At 45.4% G+C, this 27121-nt stretch overlaps 1 protein-coding gene across 1 annotated transcript; it reads left to right on the top strand.

Annotated features, from left to right (window-relative positions):
* The first annotated feature begins 1288 nt into the window (after positions 1 to 1288).
* Positions 1289 to 27121, top strand: LOC105689763 (neuroligin-1). The gene is made up of 7 exons (XM_020854545.2): positions 1289 to 3898; positions 10864 to 11010; positions 18578 to 18766; positions 21109 to 21365; positions 21549 to 21695; positions 22476 to 22903; positions 24277 to 27121. Exons 1-7 carry the CDS (start codon positions 3376 to 3378, stop codon positions 25295 to 25297), a joined length of 2712 nt encoding a protein of 903 aa, XP_020710204.2. The 5' UTR covers positions 1289 to 3375; the 3' UTR covers positions 25298 to 27121.

The following is a 27121-nucleotide window of genomic DNA, read 5'->3' as shown; positions in this document are numbered from 1 at the left end:
CACGTCGCAACGATTAACAGAAATGAAACATATTCGTTTGTTTGCCGTGCAATTCGGTGTTCTCGAATCATATTTTCTTCCTCCTCTTCTTCTTCTTCTTCTTGTGCTTTGATGTAGTTCTCGTAGGACCTTTTTATCCGAGCCACCGCCGCAACCTCATATACGCGAAACGACGATACTATAGACGCGACGTTTGCGATAAAATGGAGTATATAATATCATACATATATAGATACGTGTGTGTACCGCCATATCGGTATATACGTAAGACTAACCCTAGATCGGGGCGTGTGACCTACATCGGTAAATAACCAAATGATTGTGAGATTGGAAACGTTCGAGTGGAGTGTTTTTTATAGAATAAATATATACATATGTCTATCTACATACACACGTAACACGGAGGAAGGGCGAAACGTGCGTTTCGATACCCCGATAATACCCCGACACACACCTATGCACCCGAAGCTCCTTGGAAACGTACTTCTAAATTCGCTCTTCATCCTCAGACCGCATTACGCGTATATATATATATATATATACCTTTTCCGTGACGATAATGGCATTAATCACGGTACGAAGTGAAGGGAAGATGGAAACAATTATACACGAATTGAGGAAAATCGCGGACGAGGGGGCGGTACTCATCCCCGGCACTCCGTGTGGATAATTAAAAAACGAAAGGAACAAAGCTGAAAAAAAAAATTGAAAAAGAAGAAAATCGAAACGACGAAGAAAACGAGCGCTACAATTTTTCGAATCTCAAAATATTCGAGGACACCGTGTCTCGCTCGACTATCCAAAAATTCATCATCGTGAGTCTCTCTCTCTCTCTCTCCCTCTCTCTCTCTCTCTCTCTCGCGTATATGTATATACGGTGCATCATTTCGAGCCGGCGAGCATCGTCATTTTCGCGAACACATAGAAACAAGCCGGGGACGAAGCGAAGCGCGCGCGGTATACGGAGGGCGTCGAGAAGCCCAGGTTTCGAGTCGGCTAGGAAGGGCCGCGCAAAGGTTCGAAAGCAGAGAATCGGCGGCGGCGGCGGCATCGCGGGATGAGGGTGACTGGATGGCTGGCTGGCTGGCTTCGAGGAAGAGCGTCCTTCGGCGATCTCGGCAAGAGACGGTTGGAGCGAGGGAGACGGGAGACGAGTCAGGGTCTGCCGCGGAGTTATCGATCCCCCCGTGCGAAACAGGGGATGATTCGCGCGGCTGCGCCGTGGACCGGAGGGCGTCCCGACGCTCCGCTCCCGGCGCCCTAGACCGCCTGAAAGGAGAGCCCCCGGTGCCTCGCGACGATTCGCGCCAGTAGACCCTGGGCGAATCCGTCTCGAACAGGGTGTCGTAGACGTCGCGAGCGACGGCTCCGCGACCGCAACGAGAAAATCTCGCAACTCCCCACCGAGGAGAGGGCTGGCCGAGCCCCGCAGTCCGCCGCCGACCGACCGACCGACCGACCGACCGACCGCACGACCGCACGCACGGAATTCGAACGCACGGAAAATCGCTGCACGCAATATCGTGCGAAATGAGAAGAATATCGCGTAGCGTGGTAACGATCTGCAGAGAGAGCGTGACCGGTATCGCGGAGGTAACGTTCGCCGGATTGTAAAGTGGGGGAATAAAAAAAAGAAATCAACCGAGCGAGTCGTGCCGACGATGTAAACCTGGTGCTTATTTTGCTTTTTGCTTCGTTCCCTCGTCGTCTCTCGAGCGAAAAAAAAAGTTCGGTAATATTGTTACCGGCTCAGCGGACGTTTCCGTATTTTTGGAACTTACTTCTTTCTTCACCTACTTGTACATTTCTTATTGCCGCCTCGTATCTTCCCGCAAGTGTTAACCCCTAAGCGGCAGGCTGTTGCTCGTTCGGGGTGGGGGGAGGGAGGGGGAGGAGGAAATCGGAATTGGACTTTGCCGAGGGGTTTTGTTGGGCGAAAATTTGAACGACCAACTTTTGGATACAACAACAACAACAACAACAACAACAACAACAACAACAACAAAGACGACTGTGTAAGCGGAAGGGACGATCCGGAGAATTTTTGTATGCTTCGAGTCGACAAAATCGTTACCTTATGAGGAGTGAGAAAGAGGAGGAGCTGAGAATATATGAGATTTAACAGAAAAAAAAAATTAAATAAAATAAAATAATGTGATCAAGTTCGTGGATTTGATATATAGGTAGATAATTATATTGACGTATATTTCTATAGCCTGCGTGGAATTAAGAGGCGTCATAGAGCGTTATCCGATTTCGATAATTTATCAATTTGTTAAGTTTTTAATTGAATTGAATATAAATGGAGAGACGGATTTTGCACGATTATACGGAGTGTGAATAATATAAACTAGCAACGTTCGATGTACACCGTGCTATGCAAACTAACAGGCGATACCGATAATTGGAGTAAAAGTCGACGTGGGAAAATAGAATTGGAAAACTATATATACACACAACGTGACACACTCGGATTCGAGGATACGGGGGTTGAACTGGGGTGAAAAATATCCCCGGGAGTCGGATGTGCAGAAACTCCGATCTGAAGTACACAGGCGATACACGAGTACGTATCGCACCGGGAAAGTAGAAGAAGAATAAGAATAATAAAAAGAATAAGAAGAAGAAGAAGAAGAAGAGGAGAAAATAGAAGAACAAAGAAAAAGAGAGTACAGGGGTGATTCGCAAAGTTACCGGATATGCGTTACCTTCCCCAGGGGCACTCGTAGCAAATTGAAACAGGAATTGATAAGATACGTCCACGATGGACTTCCCCAGATGACAGATTAAACCCCCCCTCTCCTCCCTCCTTAGGCCCCCACCCCGATTCCCATTACCCGAGGAAATAGGCGCAAGGGCGACACAAACACCCGAGGGAATTTCAAAATAACGATCCTCGGGAAAGGGGCTGAAGAAAAGATATCGTGGCCGAGTCGCGCGTTACACCTCCCATTAAAATAAATGATACTACCGCGAGCATCGGATTGATAAAAATCAGATGACTGGCGAATCTCGCGTCGCTCCGAACTACCGTGAATCGTCGAAGAACCCGTCGTCGGAGACACCGGCGTTCGGAGTCCCGCGAAATGGACTTGAACCTGAAACCGGCGTATGATCAGCGCGGTGTGACAATCCGTCGTGAAAGTTCCCTATCGTTTTATCGTTCCTCCGAAGACGTGAGCCGACCAAGGAATTACCATCGCCGCCAGAGCAAATACCCGGCGTACCATCAGCGCGCGACTATTCCGTACGACGCTACGCGCCGGCGGGGGGGCATCCTCCGGTCGTCCCGAGGTTACCCTGCACGGAGGGCCTGCTGCCGGGCCCAAAACAGATGCGGGTCCAGGGGAGGCTGACCCGCGGCGGCGTGACGCGATGCGGACGCCCCCCGCCCGCGGCGGCGGCTCCGCGCGGGGGTCCGGGCCCCTGGACACCGTCGGGAGGAGGGACGCCCCCCCGGCGAGGGGCCGCGGGGGACGGGGGCCGCTGCTGGTCCTCGGGGCCCTCGGGGTCCTCGCCATTTTTCAGACAGCTCTGCTCGGCAGCGCGGCGGCGCTCGCCGAGGGACAGAAGTACGGCACGAGGGTGGTCAGGACCAGATACGGCGCCCTGCGCGGCATCGTCGCGAGGGTCGCCGCCATCGAGGCCTACCTCGGCGTGCCCTACGCCACCCCCCCCGTCGGGGCGCTCCGCTACATGCCGCCGGTCACACCGACGCCCTGGAGGGGCACGAGGCTCGCCGATTCCGTGCCCCCCGCCTGCCCCCAGAGACCGCCGAAGCCGGAGGACGCTCAGTCCGCGCAACGGAAGGCCTACCTTCAGAAAATAACCCCCATCCTCACCAATCACAGCGAAGACTGCCTCTACTTGAACCTCTACGTTCCGAGGGCCACCCACGGTGAGTCGAACCGCGTTGGCTGCGTGGCTTCCGATGATCTGTCTTTTGTTTTTTTGTTGTTTGTTTTGTTTGTTCTTAGGATCGTCGGCAGGGGTCGACGATTTCCCGGTTATTGTCGGGGGCGTTCGGGTTCGTACGACGGGGCCCAAAAATGTTCTTGTTTTTTGGTTTGATGTAAAAGAGGAGAAAAAAAAAACGGCAGCCATTTGGCGCGCGCGCGCGCAGATACGAGCGAGATTCGTACGTACGTACGAACCGCTGGCAAAGGTTGATCCTTTTTTTTTTTTCTTTTTGGCGCAGATAAATCTTGACGGGAAACGGTTTCTCCGACGATTCCTTTTTCTTTTTCTCTTTCTCTCTTTCTCTCTCATCTTGATTTTTCCGTATTACGGTTGTTCTTCTACTTCTTCTTTTTCTTGTTACACTTTTTTCTTCGGCTCGTCGTTCGATCTTGTACGACTTTTCGTTCTCCGGCGTATGTACGACTTGGCTGCCGAAATATGTGTGACTAACTTATATTTATTCGAGTTGTACAGTTGTTCTTTTCCCTGGCCCACGTGTCATAACGATCGCGATACCGGCCGAACTAACGACGTGCAAAGAAAAGAAAGTAGGAAAAAAAACCAACGAACGCGTATATTCGTTTGGAAAAGAAAAAAAGAGAGGAAAAATTAGATCTGAACAAATGAAGACGAAACAAAATTAAGGAAAACTAGAAACAGCGGAATAATGGGGGGGGGGGAAAGTGAAGCACCGTATAATTTACGGAGATCGCCAACGCGTTGTGCGGATATACATGTATATTAAATTGAGATAATTTCCTCACGGAAATCAATTCTCCCCGGGTATTATAGTCGGCAAAGCGCAAGGGCACCTATTATAATATATACATACATATGTACCGCCGAATAAACCAACCGCTAGATGTAATTGGGTAAATAATTGTTTACGCACCGTTGCTTAAAACCCACACAATTTCAACCCCACTCGATGAACGTTGTCCGATGCAGCGGCATAACCGTAGGCGCGTGTATATACAAACGAAAATATTTGTACACCAGCGTTATTACCGTCGCGCTTGTATATTTTCTCTGTACGAGAGATCAACGGAGTGAATTTATTTATTTAATTGCACCGCGCGTTAGGGAGTTGTTTAACCTGGTAATTGATTACACCTGAAAATTTATCCACGTTACGGACACTGCGATCAGTTTTGATGACGGATAACGGGGTGAAAACGCTACTCTGCATTCTCCGGCGACGCATTGCAGGACGACGGGTGTTGTACGTACAGTTAGCAAAAAAAAAGTCGTAGGTACCTTCGGAATCGGTCGCATGTGTTAGCTCGACAGATTTCCCTAACTCATTTAGCGAAATGTGTGCGGTCTACCCGGTACGACGTTCTAAAGTTAATTTGGGTTATGTGGACCCGGTTTATAACCCAAAGTACATAATATACTCATCGTCGGTTTTCAACCGGCAACAACAACAACAACAACAAAAACAAGAAGAGAGTCGACCGACCGACCCAGGGCGGGTGGTTTAAAAACCTACAGAATTTAATCTACTCACTCCAAAAGCTGCGAAACCGCATATACACATATATATGTATATCTACTCCGATCCAAAAACAAATAACAGTTATTATAACCGTGTGCGTATGTACGCAAATACGTACGTACATACGTGTACCCCCAGCGGCGATATTGTACAGGTACGTACGTATGCAGATACGTACCTACCTACCCTACCTACCCTACCTCCGTCGAGTAAAATTACTCCTCGTAATTCAGAGGTAAGGTAACTATGTGTTTTACGTGTGTGTACCGCATGCGACTCTTATTCTCCCGTATGCGCATACCCAACCTAACCCGGTGAGCCGTGCACACGGCGGTTGGAATAAGCGCGAATATTATAGGTGCAAAATATGGCGCCTCTGTGTGTGTGTGTGTGTGTGTGTGTGTGTGTATGCACAAGAACCTATAGCCATCGACTTAAATGTAAAATAATACATGCAGGGATACACGTCCGACCAACACTAAAACGTATTACCTTGTGTACATACACTCTCCCCGAGCTTGCAGCGGCTGATGTATAATGGAGTTGAGGTTATTACGGTTAAATTTACGCCGAGGGAGTTACATTATACCAGCTAGTTAACTAACTTTCACCGTCGTTCTATGTGGATACAAAACTCCGCTCTCCGTCGCCGCATCGTACCGCGTCTATTCAATGACAATTATTTTTGCCCGCTCTGCACGGCCCACCGCCGCCAACCGAGGGCTGAAAAAAAAAACCAAACAAAAAAACAAACAAAAAACAAAACAAACAAAAAAAAAGTAACAAAAAAGAAGAACGCCCTCGACACGGGGCTTATTGTTGAACGAAAACGTTCGAACGAAAAAGACGAGGAGATGAAAAAAGCAACCCTGTTTAAATCACGCCCCTGCACTGCCGCGGAACGAGGTGGTAGCAAAAAATGAAAATTGATCCCAGACCCGGACTGTACACGATATTAAATAGCAGAGGAACGACGATGCTTTTTTTGTTTTTTGTTTTTTAAACGGAGCGCCATTTTTACAACGACGGTGTTTTGTCGTTATCTTTTTTTGTTTTTTCTGATTCATTTCAGTTCTCGTGTACGGAATTAACGAATGATAATATCTAATCCGGATTATATTCCAGCTGTACCGTTGCACTATGCGTCGTGGAGAAGAGGAGGCACGAATTCTCGCGGATGCGAGAGGGCAATTTTGAGATCTTTGTTGGTCGTATTACGGAGTTTCTCTCGGTCTGCCTTACCGATACCTGTGCGCGGAATTCATTGTAGCGAGAGACAATTGCGATGCGGCTTATCCTTGAGCTGGTCTTTCCAGCCTCCGTATATTATTCCCATATTATACTCGCGTATGTATGCGAGGTAACGATTTACTCTATATATAACCGTACGTCCAAGTAGCTACTGCTATACACACCGTGTATTCTACCCACATCTTATATACCCTATATACCGTATTCTTATGCCCAGTAACGTAAGCTCGATCAATCGCACCATCCACCGTCAGCTACTGCAGTAGATCTTACGTGCATCCTATATACGTGGAATTATATATATATACATGTATATGACTCTTGGAGTTCTGCCTAGATGGGAACACGGATTTCTTGGCTTGGAATTTAGCGACCAATCGCGCTATTCGGAGCATCCTCCGGAGCATATACCGTCGCTATATGTACCCGGGTAATGCAATTAAGGATTATGTCTACGTAAGGCTAATTAATCGCTGATTTAATTCCGAGACTCCAATTCCGGAGAGAGAGAGATTCTTTGCCGGAATTAATATCGTCGGGTATACTTTGCGAAAAATTCCCTTTTTTCACGGATAAACCGATCGGTGATTATTTTTAAACAAATTGAACTCGATTTCGGGGCGTCTAGCTCCGGTTGCCACCGGTTTTTTGTCTTTCTTCTTCTTCTTTTGTTTTTTTCTTTTTTTTCTCGTCGTGGTCAAGCTGCTCGGAATCACGTGTGCGTCGCCGTTGTGAAAGCGGCCATCTTGAAACGCTATGGACGGAAGAAGAGGAGCAGCCAGGAGAGGATGTTGAAGAGTTCTCGAGAACGATGCTGAGGATATCGAGCGGAGATGAGTCGATAGGAACAGGTGGAGGTAGCGGAGTCATCGGTAACCGGAAAATTGGAAACTGCGACCGATCCCCGTGGAAAAAGTTGGAGGAAGCGGAGGAGGCCGAGGGTCGTTCGAGGCGGTATAGATATATATTATTTTTATATATCCACCGTGTGACGGAAGCGCAGGAGTTCGAAGATCGGGGACGCAGTTTTAAAAGTCGAAGCGCCGGTGTTTCGAAGCTACGCCAACTGCGAAGGAAACTTGTAATGGGAAACTGTACACGGAGATATAAATACCGGATGTGTACTATACATACAAGCGCGGTGGCTTTTTCAATTCCGTAGTGCATTGCAGTCGATATCGCTCTCCGTACGGAGTTCTGCAAGCACCGCGGGAGTGAGGAAGCCCCGTGTTATACCTTCAACCCTACGGATATATGTATACCAATATACGTTCAGGCGAAATATATACATATATATGAAAGCGACTTATAACCTCTGCAAATATGGCGGCTAACGGAGACAACGAACCGCCACGGACCTACCAACCTACATTCTCTAAATCATCGGCGCAACGCGTCACAAGGCCGACACTTTTCATCTTATATAATATATATATTATATGTGTGTATATATATATATATATATTTCTTGTTCGTTTCTCACTTTCCGGTCACGTTCGAGAAAATCTTTACCATCAGAGCGTGAATTTATCGTTCACATCCCCGCGGTAGCGATATGCGAAGAAGAAAAATCCTTCACACACACACACACACACAGCGGTACATATATAAGCGTTATGATAAATCTGGATAAAAAATCTAAGCGTGCGACGTATCTGTTGTATATATACCGTCGGGGGTGGGTAACACGAGGTGCGCGTGAAGGTTGAATTTTTTTTTTCATGTTTCCAACGGCGTGGAAATTAGGAAAATGGGTGTCTGGCAATTATATCGCCGTTGTCCCGTATCGGGGTAAAAAATAAATGATAATGGAGGCCCCGTGGGCGTTGTTATAGTTGCGTCAGGTGAGGGGAGTAGAATTTAAAAAGGGCGAGTATTCGTTGGTGTTGTTTTTTGTTTTTGTTTTTTTTCATTTAAAAAAAAACTTCAGCTTTTTTGTCCCTTCTTCTTTCGTGGCGTGCAATATGCTCCCTCTTTTTTGCGCGTGCATGTACATGTAAATGAACGGTATCCGAGGGTAGTGTTCTATCATTTGTCTGCCTAGCGGTAGACGCGGCGTCGACTCCACGGTGATGGTGGTGGTGGTGGTTCGACTTTCAAAAGAGAACTGACGCCCGCCCGAATCGTTGCGGCAAACTGAAAACGCTTCATATTCACGCAGCTCTCAAAGTAAAATAGACTCCTTGCAGAGTAAGGAGAGAGCACCACCTACGCGAATTCCTGGTTTCATACCTTGTAGTACATTTTTTCCGACCACCCGAAACTCAAAGTTGATACTATACGTATGTACATGGAACCCTCTGTGTATCATGGACCGCCCACGCTAATTTCTTCGAATAATTTCAACGGCAGCATCTAAACAGCTTCATTGTATATTACGGAGGTTCTACGGATTTCGGATCCTGCTTTCACTTTGTTCGAACCGTTCTTCTTTTTTTCCCCTTTATTTCTAACTTACACCCTTTTACCGGGAAATGTAAGAACTTCGCTCGGTTAAAAAAAAAGTTACGTCGAATCGTTCGTCACGTGTATATTTTCTGAAAATATTTTCCGTACGTTAAAATATAGGAGGTAAAAAAGCCTTTCAACGGCGCCTCTTTGCCAGCTATCATCGACGCACGCGCTTTTTATGCTTTTACACACATATATATATATAAACGCAAATATATACCTATATATGTAGTTTTTTCGACTCCGCGGAATTTATTGGTCGTCGGCCAGAAGTCATTCGGTTCGAAACGCTTTAGGAATCCCATTTGAATTTGTAACAAATGAAACTCAAACGAAACGAATTGACCTGGGGCAATTTTTGATACCTCCATTTCTATTTCATTTCATTTCATTTCATTCGGCCGGCCGGCGCGCGTCATTCCCAGAAACCGTTGCTACGGTACGGCTGAAAAATGAATGAGGAGGAAAGAGCGAAGGCGGAGTAAAAAAAAAAAAAAAAAAAAGAAAAAAAAACAGAGAGGGAGCAAAAGAATCCCGTGGAGCCCCCGCGCGCTCTTTTTTTCTGTCAGGATCAAATAAATTTTCATTGATCATCGCCCCGTCCGTTTATAATTCTTTGACGAGCTCACGGCTCGTTTCGATTGTATCATATCATTCGATTTGCCGGTCGCGTAGAAAATCGCGAAAGCAAACACACACACACACACGCGTGCTAATTCGATACCGGAAGCGATGCAGCCGCGCTGACCCGAAAAAAAACGTGTACATACGAATAATACAGTAGTCCGCCCGATGTCCTACCGGCACATAAAGGAGATCCTAGAAATTGAGTCCGCCCATCGACATCGGCGGCGGTATAGCTACGCTAAAAGTAGACAACAGCTTTCGAGCAACAGGTTGCGAAGCTCAATCGAAACTTGTGTAGTATACCTTGTTGTTTTTTTTTTTTTTTTTGGTCGTCTAGTTTTTCGTTTTTCTTTTGCTGTTTTTTTTTATTTTTTTTTTTTTTTATACAGTAAGACGTATATCGTCGGGGAGGACCGGGCGAAAACTTTGGGGGGGAGACTAGAGTCGAGTTGAAAGTTAATGGCAGTTTGATCTCTCGGAATAACATTAATATCTCGGGCGCATCTCGAGCTCAAATGCGTACCGAAATTCAAGCGCAATTCGGACGTTAATTAACTCAGCCGATTAAGCCACGCTTCGTCAACTCACGTCGCTAGATATTAGCGTTGAAGTTGGAGGGAGAAAAAACTCCGAGTGTTATGTATTTTTTTTTTTTTTTTTTTTTTTTTTTCGAAAAAATGAATAACAGAAAACGAAAAACCGTTCAACGACAGATGCGAGTACCGAGAGTATACCACCGCGTTTGTTCATTCGCTAATTTGGTTTGTTTGTTTTTTTTTTTTTTTGAATTCTCTTTCCGTTTCTCAAACTTTCTAAAAACGGGTCATCCCTCAGTGTGATGGGCGATTTGATTCGATTTTTTTTTTCCCTTGGTTTCAACTCCCCAGTTCCGTCGAAGCGCAGAGTTTCATATAGGTACAATAGAAGAGAAGAAATACAGTCGCAAGCTTCTTCGGCGCGGGTCTCCGCTTGCGACCCCTTTACTTCGCCTCGTTTGTCTGCAGATAACACCGACGAATCTTCCAAGGGAATATCGAGATCGTTCCGGAACTGAAATCACCTTACTTCTGTTTCAGGAAATCCGACGGAACTATTGCCGGCCCTGCTTCTCATACACGGCGATTCCTATTCGTGGGGTGCTGGAAATTCGTTGGACGGTACCGCGTTGGCCACTCACGGCCGGGTAGTCGTCGTCTCCATAAACTTTCGACTCGGTGTTCTCGGTGAGTTTACTACCACGGCGAGTACGTCTGATATGGATCGTATACGATTCAGCTTACGGTATACCTCCCCCCCCCCCCCCCCGGAATTCTCCCGCCCTCTTTCAGCTCCCTCTCCTACTTTCGGTCGACCTTTCCGAGATGCAAGCCGATCAAAATGTGCACACTTCGACGTCTGATCTGATTCAGATCCGTCGGGTCGCGCTTTGAATCGGACGAGGTTTGTATACGTATATGTAAACCGATCGTGGACGCAGTCGGCCGATCCGTCCCGACTATTTGCCGACGATAACCAGGCGACTACTGAGACTCGTTCGGCGTGCCGAAGATTTCGAAATCCGATAGTACGGTAAAAAGGGATATCGAAAAATGTGTATGGGGATGAAGGACCGTGGAAAAGTAATCCCCGGGGATCTTTTCCATATAGGATCGCGTTCGCCGCTGTCCTACTCCTCCTCATTTCGGTGACACGGGACGGGGGGTCGAGCACGCGATGAAAAAAAAAAAAATTAATCATTCGCACGAAATCTCGGGACGATCGACAATCCGTACGAAAATACTCTCCCGCATACAGTATAATCTCAGCGTCGTTACTTGCAAGGATATCGGACACACCGTCGTTCCCGAAACCAAAAAAAAAAAGGAAAAACAAAAAAAAAACTGGAAAATCGAAAAAACAAAGGAGCGCAAAAAACGAACGAGCGAGAAAAACCTTCCGTTATTTCGTACACGTCAAAACGCCGTACCAGAATCTCTGGAACGTAGTCCTCCCCCGCCCCCAGCCGTATATACGACGTACGACGTACAACGCATAACGCAACGGCGTGTCAGTTACGTATGATAACAACACCGGCGAGGAACAACGAGAGAAACTTTAGGGCCGCCGGGCGCCCCCGGGGGGGTCGGAAGGTCGCGGGGTGTGTGGAAGTGTACGTACGGCTTATGTACGTGAGCCGGGAAAAATTTTTCTACAACGCGCGCCACAAAAGCTCCTCCGCGGTTTCAATGGGATGCGAAAAGCACGCGCGCGACTACTACTAGCCCGTACGTACGTAGGTAGGTAGGTACGGTATATGTGTCACGTAACACACGTCGAGCCGACGGTTTTCGACGACGGAACGGACCCGCGTAGCGCCGAGGGTTGATATCGCTCGTCGCATAATCGCACCGTCGTTTTACTTACCCTACCGAGTGTTTCGGGGACGACTGATGTGTACGGGAGACGAATACAACCGCGTCAAAGCGACCGTGCATATACCTATACATATAACGGCCGCCGCATGCCGTTCCGCTGCTGTGTTTCTGCCGCTGCTAGCCCGGAATTAATTTCCAGTAGTTTCTCCGCCTCGGTATAATTTGGGGTTTTCAAACGTCTGACGGTTTTCGTCTGAAGAGTATGAGTATTAGTTGGCGCGATCCTCGACTTCCTCTAATTCCACCATCTTCTTGAAGGGCTGATTTCCCGGCTAATGAAACGTCTTTTTTTTTCGCTCAGAGTTCTCGAAATGTTCTGTACATACAAATAGTTTGTCACGGAAAAGACGTGATGATTTTCGAGATGAAGACGATTTTTTTTGGAAATTTTCGACTCTCGCGATACAGGCGAAGAAAAGGGTGAGACAGCGTAGGTTTCGTTTAAGAAAATATCATCATGATTTCGAAGGTTGAATTATTGACGGCGCCGGCCTTGAAACAAGGAGAAGGAAAACGACCAGTTCGTGGAGGGACGCTCCTCGTTATGATTCAAACAGTGACGTCACGGTATAATATATCGGGAGGCGTCGCGACGCCCCGTAGGTTATAGAAAAGTGAACGTCGTCGCGTCGAGGGCGCTCGTCTTCCCGCCTCGCTTCGACCTCATTTTTTTCCCTTTCTTTCGCCTCGCGAATTTCCCCAAAAACTTTCAGAAATAAATTCCAAATTCAAAATTCAAAATCTATCCGCTAATCGATATAAGTTCGTTCGTCTTTTTTGTTCTTTTTCCAGCCTCCCGATCACTCTTTACCCCGAAAATATTAGCGATAAAATTAAAGAACATTCCGCAGGATTCAAAATTCGTTACATTTTTTCGCCATTCATTTTTATCAATGAACCCCCCATTACCGCGCGCGCGATATCGAAGTCCTTCGTGATATTTTACACCTAGGTAGTGAAACTAATAATAATAATAACAATAACAATGATAATAACAACGATATAAATAATAGCCTACCGAATCGATTCGTCGTTACCAGTATAAAAGGTATACGTATAGTATAATCTTTTCAATTCATTCTCGTATCTGTCCTGAGGCTTTTTCCTTGATAACACCGGTACGTTTCTTCTACTTTATCCCGTCGTTATTATCTTCGCCTTCATCCTTTTAGCTTTTTTTTTTTTTTTTTTTTGTCGTATTATTATCATTATCGTTGTTATTATTATTATTATTATCATCTTTTTCTCCGCGGTGTTCCCCGCCCACTCGCGCGCCGACTTCTTTTTCAAACGGTCCATGTCCGTTTCTGTGGAAATTCCTCGGGATTTTCACGTCCCGCGGTATACATGTACGACGGTTGAAAATAGGAAACGATCCGGGGGATAGTATGCTATAATATAAACTCTCTTTCGATCGGGTTATACGGGGATGGAATTTAAAATTTTTCTACCGTTTTATGTACCCACGTTCTGATTTTTATCCAGTACAAAAATTATACGTGTACCGGAGTTGGACGTATATATATACATATGTGTGTATATACCTTTATCTGACGTGTACATACGTATCTACACACACCTATACTTATTTCCGCGACAAAACAAATTGCATTTCCATCCCGTATACCTTTCAATTTTTCACCTTCGAACTTTTATTTAATAACTCTAAAGTGTGGGTATAGTGTAGTAGGGGAGACCGGGGCAAGTTGGAGACGTTAAGCTTCAAGTGCGGTTTTTTAATCGATTGTAAGCGAATTTCAAAATCTGTTGGTATTTTTCAAAAGTATGAGATGTTAGCTATTAAAAAAAAAATTGACATTGAATTCGATCATTCACAAACTATGTAATTTCCATTTTTCCGAAATTCTGCAAATTCGTCATCTTGCCCCGACCACGGGGCAAGATGACGAACCTATCGGGGCAAGTTGACGAATATTAGATTTTGGTTTAATGGGCCTAAAAAAATACTTTTTTCGTCAAAATATACTTCAGTTTATTCAAATCCATAAAAGATATGAAAATACAAATACGCATAGCTTATGTAGTTTAGCTTAGATATACATATACTGATAATTAACACCGGTCGCAAACGAACTGAGCTGCTCCTTCGACATTAGAACATGCCAACATTGAATCGTGAATAAATTTATTCATTTATTTATCTATCAATTTATTCAATGAGCTGCACAATCGTACGTAGCCTAAATATCAATTAACTAAACAACATGCAAAGATCTCGATAAGGACGATCCGTCAACTTGCCCCCACCATCTTGCCCCATTTGCCACTATTTGCACAAAAAGAACCCCACAAAAAGTACATTGGTGAAAATTCGGAGATTCTATGATCTCTAGGATCTATATGCGTATAGAAATAAAGTATTAATTCACAAGTCCGATCTTGCTTATCTGTAGTTGTGTACAACTATTTTCTTGAGCTCCAGATATTACTTCGCACACGTCTGAAACCACAATGCCTCCGTAAAAAAGCCGGATGACCTTGCCACGCTAGCTATATCGCAAATATTATTGCGTAGAAGAGTGTTTAACACTTTTTGATAACTTACCCGGCGCTATCTGTCAAAATATTCTAAAAACAATCAATTCGTCATCTTGCCCCAGCCTCCAACTTGCCCCGGTTTCCCCTACGTAACGTACACTCCTACTCCATTAAATACGGTAATTAAATTAGTCGCGGTTTCTGTTTTCTAAAAGTATTATAAATTTTTATCGAGGAATAATTGATCAGAAAACGTGCGTTACTTTCTTCCTTTTTTTTTTTCTTTCTACCATTTTTCAAAATGCAAAGAGGAATCATTATCGTTGTCCTAATCGTTGTGGTTTTTCTTCGATTTGTTCTTCTGGTCTTTTAATTTTTTTTTTTTTTATTTTTATTATTATTATTATCGTTTTTTTTTAACGCCCCTCCACTACAGCGGTGGCGTGTACGTAGTTCGCGCGTGGTAGGATAAACGAGGTCAGGAAGAAGAAACGTTATTGGCATTATTACCATGAAAAAGACGTTATTCATCCCTTAAATTGGACAACCTCAGTCCTCGAAGCGTCAAAGCGCAGAGACGCCAAACGACGGTATTTATTGCCCGGCACACACACACACACACAGGAATCCAGAGCGAGGGGGAGGCTTGGCAAATAAAGTTGAAGGGGACAAAAAAATATATTGCAATTTGAGAAATATATATATATACCTTGTGTACACCCATATAGAACGACTATCTAACAATATCCAAACATCGGTGTATAACGTTATTTGCATTACTTTTTATAACAACCTTTATACACAAGTAAAATTGACATCTTCTTATTACCTGATTAGCGAGAGAGGAAGTAAAAAAAAAAACGAAGAAAAAAAAAACTATAACGACTCTACCGCGTAAACGCGGATGATGTAATAATATAATTAACGAGTAATCAAGGGCTAATGTTGGGCGTATGGCGATAATAATGATAATGATAACAATAACAGCGAGATAATGTGAATTCGCACGCGGCTCGCGGCATGCGGTGCACAGGTGGAATTGATGGGGAAATAAACAGCTAGGCGCTAGGATGTTTCAAGGAAGTTCGGGGTGGGGGGGTGAGGGGATGGGAGTATAAGGGGTGCGGGGAAATATAGGCGCTCGTCGACGTATAGAACATCGACACCAAACTCCGGTGTACATTAAACTTGCAACGCCCAACGCCGCGCGGTGAGTCTCGAGTGAAGATATCGGTAGTTTACATCTACATACATAACCTGTACGCCTAGCGTACCGGGTGTCCCGTAAGTAACGAGCGCCGAGGGTTTATCGCGTCCGACGGAGAATAAAATTTGGAAACGAAAAGTCCTCGGTCATTTTTCGATCGGATGTACGGATAATTAATTATCATCAATTGAAATAGGAAGCCAATCGGGTGCGCGCTACAGAGGCATAAAACCACGTGACGCGAGAGGTTAGGTTACGTCTTGCCGTTGTGGCGCGCACCCGATTGGCTCCCTATTTCAATTGATAATGATTAATTATCCGTGCCTCCGATCGAAAAATGACCGAGGACTTTTCGTTTCGAAATTTCATTTTCCATCGGATGCAATAAAGGTGTCCGTTATTTCTGGGACACCCTGTACATCGAGCGTAGGTACGCGTTCTCTTAATAGGAATTATTATGCGGGGGCGTAGCAGGGCGAACAGTAGATAAAGGGGTGAAAAAGTGAAAATTTACGGCGTGCGATATTCCTGCGAACGGGGGTGGTTGGTTTACTTACTTGTTACTTACTTAAAGGTACATACGTATGTGGGGAAAAACGTATAACTACATAGCGTTACAGGCGCAATCGAGGAAAAGGGAAGCGCCCGTTCCCCGTTTCTCTCTATGGTTCGCTCGCGCCACCCCCGTATTGATTGCAACCGTTTATACCAGCCTTGACTGGGCCCGGACTTTGCCGTAGCGGCGTCGGCCGGCCCAGTAAAATCCACCTCATGACCGATAAACCGTACACCCCGAATAACGAAAATGAAGTGGGCAAATTCGACGAACGAATAAATGTACATGAAAATGGGGAAAAAAGTCTCGACCGTACGAGTGAAGATAAACCATAGAATGCACCCCTTCGTAGATCGTACTCGCGACGACTGCGCTTGATTTTCAATTATTTCTTCATCAATTATTACCGTTAGGATTAAAAAAAAAATAATAATGAAAAAAACTAAACTTCCGACTCCGAAAGCTGCATCTATTTTCCCATTTCGAACTTCCGTCGGGCAGGGGGGGGGGGGGGGGGGGGGGGGTTGGTATTAATTTCGAGCGCTTGAATTCAAAAATGACCTTCACAAAGCCAACCCCAATGCGTATACTAGCGTGTGTACGGAGGACCGAAACAGCGGCACGACCCGACAAAAGAAAAAGCAAATACCGGAAAGTAACTGCTGCGTGTGTATCGTTGTTTACCGTTGTTGTTATTGTTATTAATATTCTTCATTTCATGGGTATGTACGTACATGTATCTCTGTACGCCTCGTCGTGCGACAGAGGATATCTATATTTATAATGTACATATACCTAGCTATTTACACCTGTACGCATATATATATAGGTGTGTTGTAGAATACACCATTGTTGTTGCCATTGTTTCGTTGCTCGACGTAAAGTAATGATTGCGATACAAAAACAACCGTTGACACGGATAACACCAGAGGCAGAACTACCAAAGCTCCCCTGCAGCTTGATACGTATTATATATATTTTTTTTTTCAAAATGGCGATTATAAACATCATTCCTTTTTTTTTTTTTATATTCTTCTCTTTTATTCGCTATCTTGTTTAACGGTTCCTCAAAAAAACGAAAATCGACGAAACAAATGAAAAACAACGATTCCAATGATGTAGAAATTCAAAATGGCGGATCAAAGATGGTGGCTCATTAACAAAGGAACAGTAGGAATTGCTCGTATTCTTGCAAATTGGGTTTTACCAGGGTCCCTCATTTCTAATCTGTTATCAATATTTATCGTGCACCAAAATCTAAGGTCATGAATCAAATGACGATGACTCATTCGCCAAATCGATCCTCCCCCTGCGCATTTGGGTCGTTAATCTTCGGAAATTTTGAAACACGATTCAGTTTCAGCTCTCATTGAATTTCGAAATCAAAATCACATTTCGGAATCAGCGACCCCGAAAACCTACGATTAACAATTTTTACTTCGGCGAAAAAAAAATGAAGAATATGATTTTACAGTTTGCTCTATTTTCACATCAATTTCTTCGATCGTTCTTTTTTCCGTTCTACATGCATTTTTCCCTATTTCCAGATTCAAAATGGCGGCTACCATTTAATCGTTCACTTTTTCTCGACGATTTTCCTCACGTTTTTAAATCCTCCTCCTCCTCCCCCCCCCCCCCCCCCCCCCAAAATTCCCCTATACTTCTGCTCCCCCTCGTCGCAACTTTGTACCTTTCCTCTCAACAACCCGAATTGCTTCTGAGCTTTCTTCAAGATTATTTGCGCAAGTATGTACTAAATAGTTGTACCTATCCATGTATATATGTATGTAACAAAGTACATGTGTACATAAAACCAATACCTGCACCGCTATAGGTACGTACGTGAGAAGAAGGTATAATTCAGCATTGGATAAGAGGATGAGAAATAAAAAAACGAATAAAGGAGAGGCGGGGCGAGAGAGAGAGAGAGAGGGAGAGAGAAGAAGTGAATTAAATTTGAAAAAAACTTTGAAAAACTAATAAAAAAAAAAAATACAAACAAACTCGTCGCTCATAGACATATATACACACACCGTGTAAAAAGAGTGACGAAATGCCAATTTTCATTACGTTCAATTGCCTTTTATATCATTTCTTATCCTCGTCTGTTTCAGGATTCCTGAAGACGGGTTCGAAGGGTAGCGCCCAGGGTAACTTCGGGCTGATGGATCTGGTGGCGGGTCTCCATTGGCTGCGCGAAAACCTTGCCGCTTTCGGGGGTGACCCGGAGAGAATAACGTTGCTCGGACACGGGACGGGAGCCGCCTTGGCCAATCTTTTGGCAGTTTCACCGATGGCCAGCGGTAATTACACCAGAGCCGTTGTTCGCGGTGCATCCCCGATTCACCCCCGATTCACCCCCGTTTTACCCCCCCGCCCCCCTCGCGCGTGGCCGCCCACTTACTTTGTACCGACACCGATTGTTTTTTAATAAATGCAATTATCTGTCGCGCGACGTTGGGAACAAATGTATACATATACCTATGTGTATCGATGGAACGCGTTATTGTGAAATACCTGCAGCTTATTCGATGTGCTTTAAATTTTTCATACACGCATATACGATTGCGATTGGATTTTATTAAAAAGCCGAGAACGGGCTTCCGTTTTTTTGATTCGATTTCATTGGTTGGCTTCTTCTTTTTTATTTTATTTTATTTTTTTTTTTAAAATTCCTTTTTGAGAACGGGTAATTTCGAAGCTCGATCGACCCGGTGCGAATGGGAAAATATAACGAGGACGGGGCCCGCTCCGGTGGAAGAAAAACGACGGGACTGTAAGGCGGATACAAAGTCGTCTACGTCGTCTTACTGTTAGATAAAAGGGAAAATCTGGTATCGGCAACCTTTCATGGAAAGGATATCGGCAAAACTTTGAAGCGTAAGATATCAACACCCTTACGTATACATACAGCTACATATACTATATCTCACGGCTATAGTTACATATTTTTTCTTTTTATATTCGATACACTCCTTTGAAAACTGGATTTTATGTACAAACTCAAAAAGGGATAATCGTACTCATCCATTCACGCGAACGAATTCTCGTTGAAAATAAATGAAACTTAACTCGAAAAAGGGCTGCAGAAATGAAGTTCTTTTTTTTCTCTTGAAAACGTACAAGCTCAACGCGTTTTCAAAGTATACGTAACTTTTGCCGGGAACTTTAACCTCCGCGCGTATCCGTTTGGGATCAAAGCTTCAGTTTAGGTCAAAGACAGAATCCGAATCTTGTCAACGGCTAATCAAAGGGTCTCCACTTGTTACGGTCACGAGAATAGGGTGGGGAGGGGTTCACGCTCTAGAGGACGCTATTTACTCGGGTTAGGTCAAAGACTCTCGTCGTAGATGGGAATCATCGCGGAAAGAAAATCGACGCGAAATTGATAGAGCGATCGGAACGGGTTAGTCGGAAGATGCCGCGTCGAAAAAAACCGACCGGCGGATGAAATCCGAAACGAGGAAAGGGGTGACCGGAACGTCGTCGTTCTCTCCGTTTCGTTTTTTGTTTTTTTTTCGTTTTTTGTATTCTCGTTTTGTTTGAGGGAAAAATAATGGCGTCGTTGAATTGAAGAGCGTCTGCTCTGGGGTCGCGCATATCTCCGCAGGCGGAGATACGGATGTTGTACGGAGTATAGTAGGTATAGGTAGGTAGGTAGGTAGGGAAGGTTATTCGTTGGAAAGTTGCGGACGAGATCCTTGGACACGCGATACTTGAGGTTTTAACAAGCTTACTCGAATTTTTGAAGCGGGGAAACAGAGAAACGCCAGACACGGAGTATCCGGAGAACAAAGTAACGGAGACGAAGAGAGGAAGAACACAAGAGAGGAGAGCGGAGAGTGCCTTCCGGTATCATGTATGAAAAAAAACTGCAACCGCACCCGCATCTGCAACGGGATTATTCCGCTTTTCTTCGCTAACGAACACCTGCGCCGCCTCCGATATCGTTTAAACGAAATTACAAACGAACGAACGAACGACTACCATATCGCTACTCTCGTTATCGCGGGGGAAGGAAAAAACGTACGGGGGCGACGCTCCCTCTCCCACGGTTTTGCGAGTTTTGAGCCCTTTGAGCTCCGAGGTATTCCTTTATACGCTCCGTACAAGGGGCTTAGGACGGTCGGCTGCAGCGCGATACACGCCGACGAAGGGTCGCTAAGCCCTCGGAGTTAAACGCACGGAGTAAACGGCCACCCCCTAAAATCTCAATGAAGGGACCTGCAACGCGGCGTTCCGCGGTCCTCGCGACTCCTCGCGGCCACCGATGGGTTTATCTTATCCGTTTCTTGCTTGTCGGTTACGCGCTGCCTCGTATATCGTTACGCCGTAGTATATGCACACGCCGAAATCGGCCAACCACCCCTTTTTCCTCTTCCTTCGACCTCAAACCCTCTTAACTTTTATCGCGAGGACTCCCCGCGTCGGCTAACCCAGATATCTTGAACCAGCGCTCGCGCTCCTGAATCTGAATCAACTTGACAAAAAATTCGCCCCCCTCCCCCCTGTACCCCCTTCACCCCTCTCGTAAGCCGGTGGCCCTTCGGGTCGGCGGAAAACTTCGCCGTACATTTGGCGAGGGTTCGATCGCGGGCGACGGCGAGATAAAGATGAGAAAAATGGGAGAGACCTTCGTTTACAGATCTGGTGCAGCGGGTGGTGCTTCTGGGTGGTTCGGCACTGTCGTCGTGGGCGATACAACGTGATCCTTTATCGGTGAAACGACGCGTTGCCGAGCAAATTGGTTGTTCCGGTGACGTAGAGACGGACGACATAGCGCCGTGTCTGCGACTTCGATCGTTGGAACAGCTTCTCAACGTTAGACTGGATCCACCGAGATTTACATCGGGATTTGCGCCGTTCGTGGACGGCGCTGTGTTGCCGATCACAGCCCACCAGGTCAGCAAACACTATCTCCGCTCACTCGCTACCTTTGGTCTTTTCGTTAAACCCCTTCGGAGAAGATCCTCCTCCTCGCGTTTAGTTTTAATTTCTGTACAGCTTCGTATTCCTCCTCAAGTTTATTGTCAGTTTTCTTCTTCTTCTCTATTGTTTTTTTTTTTTCTTCTCGCAACGGCGCAGGTCTTCCAGCCGACAGCCGCGTCGTCGGGTCTGATTTCCGTCATACCGGGACCCGGTGCTGAGTACGCGGCCTTCGGCCAACGCGATTTACTCATGGGATTAACTTCGGGTGAAGCTTGGCTGGACTTCACGGACGAAGATTTTCAGGTGGGTGGATAAGGTTACTCTGTACCGTACAGCGAAACGCCGCCGCCGCCGACGACGTATAAATTGATCACCTCGACAATTTGCGCGGAAAGTTAGCGTGAGACCACCTGTGCATACCTCGCCGGTTGACCCCGTGCGGTGGATGTCCGATAATTGAAATTTAACGATAAATCCGACCCTCGAGCCGTGTGGAACGCGATGGCCGATCATCATCTTCCCGGTCGGAGGAAACTAGCGCGAGGCCAGATGATGACGCGCTTCTGGTCAAGGTCGGGGAAACGCGCCTTTTTTTTTTTTTGCTATACGCAGAGCGAAGAAAGTCGTTCCGGATCGTTCGCGCGCGGTGTTTCGTGCAGCCGGGACTGGTGCATGCGGGGCGCGGCTCGTTATACAGGCGTAACGACGCCACGGGTGAATCGGGGCAAGAGCTGCGCTCGGCAAGCAATCATAGAGAAAAAGATTGGGCCCGGTACACGCGTTCAACGGCAAAGGGGGCTCTTTAACCAACCGTGATTGCGGCGGACGGGATTCGCGCAAACTTGTAATCAACGCGGCAGCGTTGTTGCGGTTGCCAACGGTAGCGGCGGCATTGTGCAGCTGTTTGCCGCAAATGATGGATAAAAGTGTAAGGGAAATATGGCGCAACGAATACGCTTCGCTGGCCGAAGGCGGTCGGGGCTGAAACGCTGAATGCTAATGTAAACGGAACGAGACGCGTGGCCGGGAATTATCGGAACCGAGCGATCCTCCGTCGTTCGTCAATTGTTCGAATTTTTACAGAACGGTTTGAACGAGACGCGCAGGGACCGGATACTGCGTACCTACGTGAGAAACACGTACCGCTATCATCTCCACGAGATATATTCCACGCTGCGCAACGAGTACACGGATTGGGAAAGGGGTGAACAGAGTCCCGCGGTTATTTGCGAGGGTCTCCTCTCGCTCCTCGGAGACGGTCAGGTGGCGGCGCCGCTCCTGAGGTTGGCTTTGCTCCATTCTTCGGCCGGCGGTCGGGGATACTTTTTTCATTTTCAACCGGGGGAACGGCTCAGTCTGAAGGGCGACGAGACCCCCTATCTGCTCGGTATACCCCTGCTCAGGGGCGAGGCGACCGCCTCCGCATCGGCGACGAGAAACAATTTCACCACTGCCGACGAAAGTTTGTCCGGACTGCTGGTCCACTACCTCGCCAACTTCATCCGACGAGGGTAAGTTTCATATCCATTAACGAGATAGGGATAACTTTATTTTGTATACCGTATACGTATACCGCACAGCGGTGGATATAATAACCGAAGAACGCGAATCGGTTGAAATTTTCACCCTTCCGAGGGCCACCGGCGCGCTCCCTGAACTTTCGAAGTAGAAAATAAAGATAAAACGAAGCGATCGAAAAGAAAAAAAATGAAGAAGGGAATCTCTCGTAGATCGGTTTGTAAGTGTAGAATTTAAACTGGAAATTTTCGATTTTGGGGGATGAGGAAACAGAAGAAAAAAAACAACAACGTTGCGACTGTTTTTTTTTTGTTTGTTTGTTTGTTTGTTTTATATTCTTAGTTCGCGGGGAGAAAATTTGAATGAGAAATTGGGGTCGTCGCGTTTATACTACCACGGATATACACACCGCGAAAAAGGCGGGGGTGGAAAGTAAATGTTAGGCACTTTGGTACCCACCGAGTAGGGTGGATGGGGGCGAGGGGGGGGGGATGGGGGATTCGGATCACGCTGTTTCTTCTTTTATACGCAAATATACTCCGTGTATAAGGGATGAAAACATATGGAGTAGGGCGCAATTTCGCTGCGACAAGAGAAACCGTCCTACCTATTTTATTTACTGTACACCGTATACCTGGGTGTGTGTGTGTGTGTTCTTTGTGTGTATCTATGGCAAACATGTCTTTCAAAGTATCCGAGTAATGTAGGTTCTGTACCATATGTATATAGTTTCTAACGCGAATATAGACGTAATAATCGTGTCGTGCAGTTGGGATTTATCAGGGTTGATGCTGCGTCGGTGGAGTTTCGATTTCGCGTACATCGAATGAATTTCGTCTTTGAGAGAATAAAAAAAAAAAAAAGAAATGATCAAAGAACGACGAAATCGACCCCCTCTCATCTTCGTTTCAACCATTACTCCAACCTATACAGTCCATATCGTTCTATTTTCGAGCGCATTGTTAAAAAAAAAAAAAATGAAAAAACGACAAAACAACAACGAAAATGAAAAAAAAATAAAAAAAAAATATATATATTGTGACCTCGTATACAGGCGTAATTTCGTTACGGGCTATAACCTATATTTATAAACACAGGCAGATATATGGCTCGTAAATTTCCAAAAGTGTGCAGCTCGCAAGAGCACAATTAATATTCATACAACGGACGTTTGCAACAATTTATTATCCTCCTCCCTCTCCCCTCGCACCATAGGTTTTCGGCACATCCACACCCTGCAGTTTCGAATTACATCGTCGATACGATTTGCGCGCAACCCCCGGTGCGATCGGAAAATGTATCGGAATTCGGGAATACATACCGTGCGTCCTGCCATCCCGTTGCGAATAATAAAAATTTCTTCCAGAGACCCGAACGGCGCCAGTCCACCGAATTCCGCGGAGACGCTGCTGACGTCGAGTCCGCCATTTTGGGACTCTTACGACTCCATAAACCAACTGTACTTGGAGGCGAACTCGCACCTAACGGAAATGCGCTCGCACTACCGGGGGCACAAAATGTCCCTGTGGCTGAACCTTCTACCCCAACTTCATCGGCCCGGCTACGAGATCAGCATGCGCCATCATCATCTCTCGGAGAGCCCCGGCCTTTACGAGGGCGCGGTGCGACCGCAGAGCATGGCCATGCCGATCCCAGCGCCCCCGCTTCCCATGCCACTGCCCACGCAGCCCTCGATGTCGTCGAACGCGATCGCGACTACCGATTGCACGCCGAACATTTCCAACAATCTGCCGGCAACGACGCCCCGCGTCTCCTCTCAGCACCCGAATTTGGGACCCGCGCCCAACAACCTCCTCCGCAAACTCGTGTCCAGTCATTATCAGAGCTACACGACTGCCCTGACGGTGACCATAGCCGTCGGTATATTCCTGTTGCTGTTGAACATACTGATATTCGCCGGCATTTATCATCAACGCGACAGGAACGCCACGTTATCCGCCTTCGGCGACAAAAAGAAGGAGGAACTTTTGGAGGCCGGATGCTCGGGAATCGAGGGCGGAGGATCCGGCGGTAAACAGAGACTGGTGATGGACCTGCCCGACTCGCCGCCCTCGAGTCCGCCGCCCCACAAAGCTAAACTCGTCCAGGAACTGGAACTTCAACTGCAGGAATTTCAGTGCTCCCCGCCGCCCGGCGGGGGCAAGAGGATATCGGAACCACCGTCGTACTGCAGGAGTCCGTGTTCCACCAGAGCTCATACCCCACAGTGCGACGAGGCCAACGACGATGATCCGGTTCCGGAACCCCCACCGCCGCCGAAAGCTCCCGCACCGAACGTGGGTATCTCAGGTTCGGGGATACTGAGACAACCCGGTACCCCGGGGAGCGCTAAAAAGAGGGTCCAGATACAGGAGATATCGGTGTGAAATTTATTTCCCTCCTTTTTAAAAGAAAACTGGGTATACTTTTTTCCGTTTTTTCCCTCCCCCCTACTCTTTCTTATTCCCTACGGCTGATATTCGAAATGGTAACCTTTACGCACGAGGTAATTATGACTCATTTGTATGTTTTTCTTTCTCTCCAAATTATCAAATATTCATTCGCCCGATTAAAATACAATCCCCGAAATTCACCTTTGAAACTCTTCTTTCTCTTCGTTTTTATTCATCTTTTATTTCGTTTCTTTATTCATTTAGTTTATTTTTTTTTTTCCCCGACGAGGGGCACGAGGAGGGGGGGATGGAGTCTTCTTTCTTTGCGCTTGTTACTTTGACGTGGCGCTGAAACGAGCACCAACCCTTGCAGTTAATAATTAACCCACGGTGAAAAACAAACAGAGCTTCAAGGGCGCTGAAATAACACGATCTTTCTTTTTTCTTCTTTTTTTTTTCTACTTTTCGTTGCCAAACCGAGAGAGAATGGGACTTGTTTTTTTTTTTTTTTTTTTTTCCAAACGTAATATAAAAATCCTCATACCTCTGTTCGTTTTTTTTTGCAATCCACTTTTTTCCCTCCGTCCTCCCACTGCGTGTGATTTATTAATCGAGGGGGAAATTTTTCGCGAGTCTTGTTCGAGGAACGATTATTAATATAGTCAAGGGGGCCTGGAATTTTTTTCGGACAGAGACGGTTTGTGGTGTTATAACCAAAAAAAAAAAAACAAAACAAAAGAAAAAGGGAAAAACAAAAACAAACAAAATTACCAAAAATTAAATTTAGAAGAAAAAAAAAAAAATGAATAATGACAAAATTTAACAAGTGTTATAAGTGTAAGTCAGTGACCGTCGAGCAAAACGTATAGACACTGTGATTAAAGAATAATATAAAAGAGAACAAAAAAAGTGACAAGTTCCGTCTAGATTGGTCGTGGGATATTTTTATTCGATTATACAGATTATAATAACGATAAATAGCTACGAGATAGCTGCGATGGTGTCTGCGGTGCCCAGTGAGCGTCAGCGTCACATTGCAGTATATTATACGTAATTTGTTATATACTTTATTACCGAAACTCTCAGAACCCCGCGATCAATTATTATTATTATTATTATTATTGTAAAGAAAAAGACAGTATTGAAGAAAAAAAAATAAAAAAAAAGAAACAAGAGAAAATTGAATAAAATAATAATCGAAACTTAAATCAAACTGTTAAATAAAGAGAAGTAAATAGTATATAATGAAGTATACTGAAATAAATAAATAAATAAATAAATGAATAAATAAATAAAAGTAACAGACGCTAAGTACCTCAGTATAAAAACGAAGCCAAAGAAATGAAAAAAAAAGAAAAAAAAAAAAGAAGTAAAGAAGCAAAAGAATTACGTAATTGTTGTTATTATATAATAATATATTATTACGATTATGAATAATGATGAATATTATAACTGATAAGATCCTTGATTTATAAATATTATACACTTTACGTGCAGATGACGCGTACGTATGCCGAGCGACGATGCAGGCGTTGATATTGTTGAATCGCGCTATACTCCGCGACGATTACAATGATGTAAATGATCTGCAAGATAATTACGGTATATAAAGCGGAATAATTTTGTCGCCGCTACCGCGCCGCTGCACGCACAGTTGATAATAATACAAGACGATGGGGGCTGAGAGTTCGGAGTTAAAGTAGATAAGCGTCCTATAATATCTGCGAGAATTATATTAATAATGATAAATGCAAATAAATTAATATGATCGCGACATTCAACTATGAATATGACAAATACATCTATCAATGTTTCCAA

The sequence above is a fragment of the Athalia rosae genome, chromosome 3 (genome assembly GCF_917208135.1).
Source record: "Athalia rosae chromosome 3, iyAthRosa1.1, whole genome shotgun sequence".
Taxonomy (NCBI): Eukaryota; Metazoa; Arthropoda; class Insecta; order Hymenoptera; family Athaliidae; genus Athalia; species Athalia rosae.
This window is presented reverse-complemented; position numbering and strand designations above follow the sequence as displayed.